The sequence below is a fragment of the Mobula birostris genome, chromosome 7 (assembly GCF_030028105.1).
Source record: "Mobula birostris isolate sMobBir1 chromosome 7, sMobBir1.hap1, whole genome shotgun sequence".
Classification (NCBI taxonomy): Eukaryota; Metazoa; Chordata; class Chondrichthyes; order Myliobatiformes; family Myliobatidae; genus Mobula; species Mobula birostris.
Genome location: NC_092376.1, coordinates 10,791,890 through 10,801,954, shown reverse-complemented (window position 1 = coordinate 10,801,954; position 10,065 = coordinate 10,791,890). Strand labels below are relative to the sequence as shown.

General features: G+C 44.2%; 1 protein-coding gene across 1 annotated transcript in view; it reads left to right on the top strand.

Annotated features, from left to right (window-relative positions):
* Positions 1 to 655: 655 nt before the first annotated feature.
* The window catches only part of LOC140200638 (uncharacterized), a 44,304-nt gene continuing 34,894 nt past the window's right edge, over positions 656 to 10,065 (top strand). Inside the window, exon 1 of the mRNA XM_072264209.1 lies at positions 656 to 764. Coding sequence (XP_072120310.1) covers positions 656 to 764 — 109 coding nt within the window. The remainder of the gene's footprint in view (positions 765 to 10,065) is intronic.

Genomic DNA, 10,065 nt, shown 5'->3' with positions numbered 1-10,065 from the left:
ATTCTGAGATGCTCTTCTGCACACTGCTGTTGTAAAGCGTGGTTGTTTCAGTTAACCTTTCCCTATAACTCAGGTCCTCAAGTCCCAGCAACATCCTTGTAACCTTTCTCTGCACAATTTAAACTTACTGATGCCTTTCCTGTAGGTAGGTGGCCAGAAACCGCACAGGATGCTCCAGAAAAATGAGGACGTACTTCCATCAAGCCATAACTCAGCTTCCGCAGTTGCGGGAAAGCCTATATTCCAGCCTGTCCAATGTCTGGTCCATAACTGAAACCCTCCAACTCAGGCAACAGCGTAGTGAGTCCCCTCTCCAGAGCAATGTCATAGAGGGGTAACACAGCGATCCCAGAAATGACCTAACCATGCACATAAAATATAATAAAACAAAATTACACAGGGTGATGAAGGCAAGCATCCCTTTCACCATGCTAACTACATGTGCACATTCCAAGATCCCTCTTCTCATCGGAACTCTCTAGGGCCCCTACTAAGACCATAAGACGTAGGAGTAGAATCGAGCCTGCTCTGCTATTCGATCGTGGCTGATATACTCCCATGGAAATCTTGAGTAACTTGCGCGAAATGCTAGAGGAATTGAGCAGGTCAGGCAGCATCAATGCAGTGGAACAAACAGTCAATATTTCAGGCTGTGATGCTTGATCGGGACTGGAAAGAAAGGGACCAGAACCAGAAGGTAGCGGAAGGGAGTACATTCACACTTGTCAGCGGAATCTCAGGCGGTGATAAGGAGGCGTGCAGAGGTGAGGTGGACGAGCTGGGTGAGTGGTGTTGCAGAAGCAACCGTGCACTCAACGTCAGTGAGACCGAGAAATTGACTGTTGTCTTCAGGAAGAGGAAGTCAGGGGAACACACATCAGTCCTCACTGAGGGATCGGAGATCAAAAAGGGTGAGCAGCTTCAACTTTCCGGGTGTCAATATCGTTGAACACCTATCCTGAGCCCAACATTACGACGCAATTCTGAAGGAGACATGCTAGCAGCTATAATTCAGAGGGCATGCATTTCATGTCATGAAATTTGCAGATACATTAGGGACATTTAAGAGACTCTTAAATTGGCACAGGTATGAAAGACAAATGGAGGGCTATGTAGGAGGGTTAGGTTGATCTTGGATTAGTTTAAAGGGCCAGCACAATACTGAGGGCTGAAGGTCCTATATTAGAACATAAAATGCAGAATGGTACAGCACAGGGATAGGCCCTTTGTGCTGAACCAACTAAATTAATAATCAAAAGACTGACTCATTGTACAGGTTTACATGGAACATAGACCACTGCAGGGCAATACAGACCCCTCAGCCCACGATGTTCAGCCGATTATTTAACCTACTCCAGGAGCAATCTAGCTCTTCCCTCCCACACTTAGAGGGGAACTGAGGAGTTTTTTTATCACAGGGACAGCGGTTGGAATCTGGAACTGATGTCCAAAGCAGTGGTGGAGGTACGACACTTTAAGAAATGGTTATCACGATGCTATTACAGCTCGGGGCATCAGATTTCGGACTTCAGTTCTGGCATCCTCCGTAAGAAAGTTCGTATGTTATTCCCGTGTGTGTGTGGGTGGGTTTCCTCCAGGTGCTCTGGTTTCCTCCCACAGGCCAAAGATGTACTGGTTGATGGGTTTGTTGGTCGTTGTAAATTGTTTTGTGATTAGGCAAAGAGTTGAATAGGTAAGCTACTGTACTGGGTGGTGCAGCTCGTTGGGCTGTATCTCTAAATAAAGAAAGAAAGAAAGAAATATTTAGACAAGTATTTCCATGGTTTGATGGTTCAGGGTTCAATAGTGTTCCACTTAGTATCAGAACATATCAGATAAATTCTCACTCTCCGCAGGCATCCTCGAAACAGAAGAAGATCCCCAAAGAATGAATGACAGAAAAAACATAAGAACCCCAAAGCCCCCTTCTCCCCTCCCACACAAAAGCAGCGTCAACCCTTCCCCTTCCCCTTCCCCCCACTTATCCCAGCAGAAAGCATCAGCATTCCCACCACCCACCATGCATGCCCCTCATAAAAACCACTGTTCGTCCCAACAGTTCAACACCCTTCAGGCTCTCTCTCCATTACTGACAGGGGAGAGCGAGAGGTCACTCCTTCCACAGCAGGAGGGGAGACAAACAGTCGCAGTTTCAATGTTACACTCTTACCTAGCGCCGCCTTTATTTCGAGTTCCCCAACTCGAGAATCGGCAGAAAACTTTCAGTCACCAAGGCACAGGAGGCTACAGACAAAATGCAGGTGAATGTGACTAACACAGGGAAGTACAATGGTTGGCATGAACAAGGTGGGCCGAAGGGCCTCTTTTGGGGCTGTACATGTCCAAGCCTCTGAAAATGACACTGAGGTGGGTATCACAGGGTAGAAGATGATTTAGAAGCTGAAAAGTATGAAGGTAGATAAGTCACCTGGACCAGATAACTACAGCCCCGAGTTCTGAAGGAGCAGCTGAAGCAGTTGTGGAGGCATTACTATCAGTCTTTCAAGAATCACTAGATTCTGGAGGACTGGAAGATTGCAAATGTCACTCCACATTTCAAGAAGGGAGGGAGGTAGAAGAGAGGACCTGACCTCAATAGTTGAAGTTGATTGATAAAGATTAAGTCTCAATGTACTGGGAGGCACATGATAAAATAGCCCAAAGTCAGCATAGTTTCCTTCAGGGAAAGTCTTGCCTGACAAATCTGTTGGAATTCTTTGAGGAAATAACAAGCAGGATGGACAAAGGAGAATTGGTGGATGTAGCGTATCTGGATTTTCAGAAGGCCTTTGACAGAGTGCCACATGTGAGGCTGCTTAACAAGGTAAAAGCCCATGGTATTTCAGAAATTATAGGAAGTTATAGGAAAGGTCTAGAAGCTTTTGCGAGGGTGCAAAGAAGACTTACCAGGATGCTGCTGGGATTAGAGAGCATGTCAGATGAAGATAGGTTAAGTGAGTTAGTTTTTTCCTCTTTGGAGCAAAGAAGGATGACAGGTGACATTACAGAGGTGTACAAGATGATAAGAAGCATATATTCAGTGGGTAGGACAGAAATGGCCAATGCAAAAAGACATAATTTTAAGGTGATTGGTATAGTGGGGTGGGTGTCAGAGGTAAGTTCTTTATGCAGAGAGTAGCTGATGCATAGAACATCCTGCCAGGGGTGGATGCAGATACATTAGGTGCATCTAAGAAACTCTTAGATAGGTACGTGGATGATAGAAAAGTAGAGAAGAAGGGTTAGATTGATCTTAGAGTAGGTTAAAAGATCGGCACAACAATATGGGCCAAAGGGCCTATACTGTTCTGTGTTCTGTCTTCTGTGTCCTATGTTCTCCGTTCTATGTTCCGAGTTCCTTGCTCGATGTTCAATGTTCTATGCTCTATGTTCAATGTTCTGTGTTCTATGTTGTATACCAGCAAGGGAGGAAATGGAAGTATTGAGATGAATTTGTTGATCCTTCAAATTCATTATGGGATCTTTGTTCCAAGTAAATTTCATCAATTGCTCTTATCGTGCAAGATCCATGACAAGGTAGACCGAGATATCAAGAGTTCATCATTAGTATTATTGTCCTTTCGTACATGGATGTCCTTCTGTATGGGATGATCTGTCTGGATGGCATGAACACAAAATGCTGGAGAAACTCAGCAGGTCAGGCAGCATCAATGGAGAGGCACAAATATTCAACGTTTCGGACTAAGCTACTTCATCAGATGATCATCCAAGATCCTGCTGACTGATAAGGATCCCACACGAGGCCAAATGGCTTCCCCTGTTCCCACTGCCTCAAGAAAGCAGCCAAAATTATCAAAGACCATCTCACCCCATTTGTTCTTTCTACTCCCTCCTCCAATCAGGCAGAAGGTACAAAAGCTCAAGATCACATCCCGCCAGGTTTATGGACAGCTCCTACCCAGACTATTGAACAGACACCTCACACACTACAGATGAGCTCTTAATCTCTCAGTCTGCGTCGTCACAGCCCCTGTACATTATTTGTCTGCCTGCACTGCATTCTCTCTGTAACTGTAACACTACATTCTGCATTTTGTTTCTTTTTCCCCCCTTTATATTGCTTTGATGTACTTACATATAGAATTATCTGTCTGGATGGAGTGAACACAAAAGAATTCCTAAGTATTTCTGTACATCTGACGATAATAAACCAATTACCAATTACTTCATATGTTCTTATGCTCTTCTTGCGTCAGGAAATAACTCACCCGTTCACACAGTGTTATCCTGCTTGGTCCCATAGACCCACAGCTGGTCAACAACTCTCCATACTCCTCCCATCCATGTAGTTATCCAAACTTCTCTTAAATTTTGCAATCAAATCTCCATCCTCCACTTCTTCTGGTAGCTTGTTCCAAATTTGCACTGACCTCTGAATGAAGAAGTTCCCCCTTAGGTTCCCCGTAAATATTTCACCTTTCACCCTTAATCTATGACCTCTAGTTGTAGTCTCACCCAACCTCAGTGAAAAAGCCTGCTTATATTTATTCTATCTATACCCCTCTTAATTTTTTATACCTCTATCAAATCTCCCCTCATTCTCCGACACTCCAGGAAACAAAGTCAACTTCAGACCTTCAGAATCAGGTTTAATATCACTGGCATATGTCGTGAACTTTGTTGTTTTGCGACAGCAGTACATTGCCATACATAGTAATAAAAAAACTATAAATTTCTGTAATAAATATATACACTGTACAAAAATTAAATTAAAAAGGTAGTGCAAAAAGAGAGCAAATAAGTGCACATGAGTTCATTGTCCATTCAGAAATCTGACAGCGGATGGGAAGAAACTGTTCTGAAATGTTGAGTGTGTGTCTTCAGGCTCCTGTATCTCCTCCTTAATGGCAGCAATGAGAAGAGGGTGTAGAGAAGGTAGGTAGTAGGAAGCTTTTGCAATTAGCATTTGGTTCAAGGATCAAAGGACACATTTGTAAATCCATCTTCTGCCAGTGCGTGGACATCCTGGAGGTTATGTCACCGAATGCTCCAACAACCTCTACGGGTGTACTGTTGGAAGTATCCTGACTCTTTCATTGTGGTCTGATGTGGAAATTTGAAGGTGCACGAACGTAAGAAACCGTAGAGAATGGTGGACCCTGCCCAACATCTCACAGGCACAACCCTCTCCACCACTGGTGGAACCCAGACCAAGTGCTACCTCAAGAAGGCAGCATTTATCATCCAGGATACCCATCACCTGGGCCACGCCACCTTCTCGCAGCTACCATCAGGCAGGAGGTACCAAAGCCTGAAGTCCCACTCCGCCAAGTTCAAGAACAGCAACTTCCCTTCAACCACTCATTTGTTGAACCAAGTAGCAATACTCTAATCACTACAGTTTTGCAACATCATGATCACTCTGATCACTTTGTACTAAAATGGATTCTGTCTTCGTTCTCAGTGTTCCTATTTGTAAAAATTCTGTACAATGTAGGTTTAATTTTTACTTTTTGTGAATGTTGTTTATTACTACCTCCCTAATACCATCAGAAAGGAGGTACAGGAGCCCAAAGACCCACACTCAACATTTTAGGAACAGCTTTCTCCTCTCTGCCATCAGAACAAAGTGCCTTTTGCACTATTTATTGTAGTGTGTTGTAATTTATACGTTTTACACTTTACTGCTTCACAAGACAATAAATTTCATGGCATACAGTACATCAGTGATAGTAAACCTGATTCTGATTCTGATATGAAGGCTGGTGGTGTTGTGGTTAGTGTAGAAAGTTGCAACAGGACACGGATTGTTATGATACGCGCCCAACCATGCCAGCTTCTGGGGTTTAGACACTCCGATTTTCTAGAGTGTGGTAACCTGGCACAGTCCCTTTAAAGATTCAGGCCTACTCTACTAATCGATGGCCATGTTTTGGCGCCAGGATTTTGATATTTAATGAGCACTTGAACTCAGGTTTGGTGCTCAGTCATCAGCTCAACTTCAGTTCGGTCTGCAGTTGCATTTTGGATTTCTGTCTCATTTGGATTCTAGCCAAACACCTAGTCAAGAGCCCCGCTCCCTTTTTAGCCTGGTATCGTGTCTCGATTCTAGTCTCGGGTACTCCAGCACTTGGGTCTTTAGCGTCGACACCTAGGCCTCTCGTCACGCTGAAAGGATGCAGTGCTGAGCTGAGAAGTGGCAGGCGGAGTTCAATCTGGAAAAGTGTGAAGTGAATCACTTCGTAAAGCCAAACCTGAAGGCAGAGTACGGGGTCAATAGCAGGACTCTTAGCAGTGTGGAGGAACAGAAGAATCTTGGGGTCCATGTCCATTGATCCCTCAAAGTTGCCATATAAGTTGTTAAGGGTGCTTAAGAAGGTGTGTGGCAGATTGGCTTTCATTAGTCGTGTTACTGAGTTCAAGAGTAATATTGCAGCTCTACAAAACCATTGTTAGACCACACTTAGAATATTGCGTACAGTTCTGGTCACCTCATTATAGGTAGGATGTGGAAGCTTTAGAGAGAGTCTAGAGATTTACCTAGATGCCTAGGAACTAGAGAGCATGTCTTATCAGGATAGGTTGAGTGAGCTAGGGTTTTTCTTTTTGGAGCGAAGGAGGATGAGAGAGAGGTGTACAAGATGATAAGGGGCATTGACAGAGTGGGCAGCCAGTGCCTTTTCTAGAGGGTGGAAATGGCCTATATGAGACGGCATAATTTAGAGGTGATTGGAGGAAAGTACTGGGGGGGGGGGGGATCCTAAACACAAGATTCTGCAGATGCTGGAGATCCAGAGTACCACACACAAAATGCTGGAGGAACTCAGCAGGTCAAGCAGCATCTATGGAAAGGAATAAACAATCGACATTTTGGGCTGAGACCCTTCATCAGACCCTTGGTAGGGGGGATATCAGAGGTAACTCTTTTTACACAGGGAGTAGTGAGTATGTGGAACATGCAACCAGTGGTAATGTTGGAGATTGATACACCAGGGGCAGTGAGGGACTCATAGATTGGCACGTGGGTGATAGAAAAATGGAGGGCTATGTAGGAGGGAAGGATTAGATTGATCTTGGAGTAGGTTAAAATGTCGACACAACATGGTGGGCCAAATAGTCTATGCTGTGCTGTACTGTTCTACGGTACCGTGCAAAAGTCTTAGGCACATGTAAAGAAATCCTGTAAAGTGAAGATGCTTTCAAAAATAATGAAATGAAAAGTTTCTAAATATCCAAAAAATACCATAAAGAGCAGTAAACAGTAAAAAACTAAATCTAGTCAATATTTGGTGTGACCACCCTTTGCTTTTAAAGCTGCACTAATTCTTTTAGGTACACTGTCGTGCAGTTTTATAAGAAAGTCGGCCGGTAGGTTGTTCCAACCATCTCAGAGAAATTGCCACGGTTCTTCTGCAGACTTTGCTTGTGTAGCTTGCTTCTGTCTCTCCAACTAATTAGATTAGATTCGATTAGATTCAACTTTATTGTCATTGTGCCAAGTACAGATACAAAGCCAATGAAATGCAGTTAGCATCTAACCAGAAATGCAAAGAATAGTGTTATTTACAAAATAACTGTGAATAAAAAGTAAGTGCTATAGCACACAAATATAAAAATACTGAGACAGTACAATATGGGTGCAATCCTGCTTAGTGCTGTGATGTGAGGTTCAGCAGGGTCACAGTCTCAGGGAAGAAGCTCTTCCTGTGACTGCTGGTGCGGGAGCAGGGGCTCCTGTAGCGCCTACCGGATGGGAGAAGAGTAAAAAGTCCATGGTTCAGGTGAGATGCATCCTTGATAATGCCCAGACAGCCTCGATGCTGTCGAGATCAGGGCTCTGTGGAGGCCATTCCATCTGAAAGCCATATATGTCCTATGTTCTATGATAGTGTGTGGCAGGCAGGGGAAACTGCAGGTGGTGATGTGCCCATGTGCCCACAGTCCAACAAGCCTGAGAATCCAATTCTAAGTGGAATCCACAGAAACAGGACTATGGTTTAGAGGGATAGAAAGGTACAGCAGATCACTGGTCTTCATTTCCCTGGTTCTGTGCTAACTATTAGATACTCATTTATACCAGCAACACACAAAACACTGGAGAAACTCAGGTGATCAAGCAGCATCTATAGAGAGGGATGGGCAGTCAATGTCTTGGGTCACTTCCACCCACTGTAACTCCCCACTCCAGTGCTCATCAATAATCAACAAGCCGACGATTGCTAATTTGGTGCTGGAAGCATGGCAACACTTACAGGCTGTCGCTGATTTGATTCGACACAGAATGACGCATTTCACTGTATGTTTCAGTGTACATGTGACAAGTAACACTCATCTTTTCTCTTTAAATGAAGATACCAATGTTGTATTCTACACACCTGGTGTGGTGTCTCCTATATAACTGAACTATGGATGCTATGGTAGCCTAGCGGATAGCACGACGCTGTTAGAGCTCGGGATGTGGGAGTTCAGAGTTCAATTCCAGCATCCTCCGTAAGTCCTCTCCGTGGAATGTGTGAGATTTCCCCAGGTGCTCCAGTTTCCTCGTACTGGATAGTTTCATTGGTCATTATAAAATGCCCAATGATTAGGTTAAATCGGGATTGTCAGGGATTGCTGGGTGGTGAGGTTCGAAGGACCAGAAGAGCCTGCTCCGTGCTGTCTCTCTAACTAAAATAACATAAATAATCTCACTGCCTTTGTGTTCAATTCACCTGTGAGCTGTTTGTGTTCCTCATTACTTGCTCTAAATGTACACTAGCCTTTTTGAAAACAATAGACAATAGGTGCAGGAGTAGGCCATTCAGCCCATCGAGCCAGCACCGCCATTCACTGTGATCATGGCTGATCATCCACAATCAATATCCAGTTCCTGCCTTATCCCCATAACCTTTGATTCCGCTATCTTTAAGAGCTCTATCCATCTCTTTCTTGAAAGTATCCAGAAACTCGGCCTCCACAGCCTTCTGGGGCAGAGCATTCCATATATCCACCACTCTCTGGGTGAAAAAGTTTTTTCTCAACTCCGTTCTAAATAGCCTACCCCTTATTCTTAAACTGTGGCCTCTGGTTCTGGACTCACCCATCAGCGGGAACGTGCTTCCTGCCTCCAGCGTGTCCAATCCCTTAATAATCTTATATGTTTCAATAAGATCCCCTCTCAGCCTTCTAAATTCCAGAGTATACAAGCCCAGTCGCTCCAATCTTTCGACATATGACAGTCCCACCATCCCGGGAATTAACCTTGTGAACCTACGCTGCACTCCCTCAATAGCAAGCATGTCCTTCCTCAAATTTGGAGACCAAAACTGCACCCAGTACTCCAGGTGTGGTCTCACCAGGGCCCTGTACAGCTGCAGAAGGACCTCTTTGCTCTTATACTCAATTCCCCTTGTTATGAAGGCCAGCATGCCATTAGCTTTCTTCACAATCTGCTGTACTTGCATGCTTGCTTTCAGTGACTGATGAACAAGAACACCTGGATCTCGTTGTACTTCCCCTTTTCCTAACTTGACTCCATTTAGATAATAATCTGCCTTCCTGTTCTTACCACCAAAGTGGATAACCTCACATTTATCCACATTAAACTGCATCTGCAACATGGATAGGTGGCATAGCAGTTAGCAAAATGCATGAGCGACTCAGGTTAAATTCCACCACTGTCTGTAAGGAGTTTGCATGGTCTCCCTGTGACCACACAGGTTCCTTCCGGGTGCTCCTGTTTCCTCTCGCTTTCCGAAGAGGTGTGGGTTCTTAGAGTGATTGGTCACGTGGGTAGAGCTGGGCTCACTGAACCAGACAAGCCTGTTACTGTGACATATCTCTAAAATAAAGAATAAAATCACCCATGAGAGTACCCTCAGAATGTCTGAACTCTGCAATCTCTCTCAAATTTTAGATAATGTGCTTTCACCTTTATTATTTCCAAACCAGAAAATTTCACTTTTGTTCTCTTCAATTTCCATTCCGTCTATCTCCTACATTTCAGGGAATAACGTCCTAACCTACTCAACCTTTCCCTGTAACTCAGGTACTCAAGTCCCGGCAACATCTTCGTAAACTTTCTCTGCAGTCTTTCAATCTTATTGCTAACTTACACACAACCTG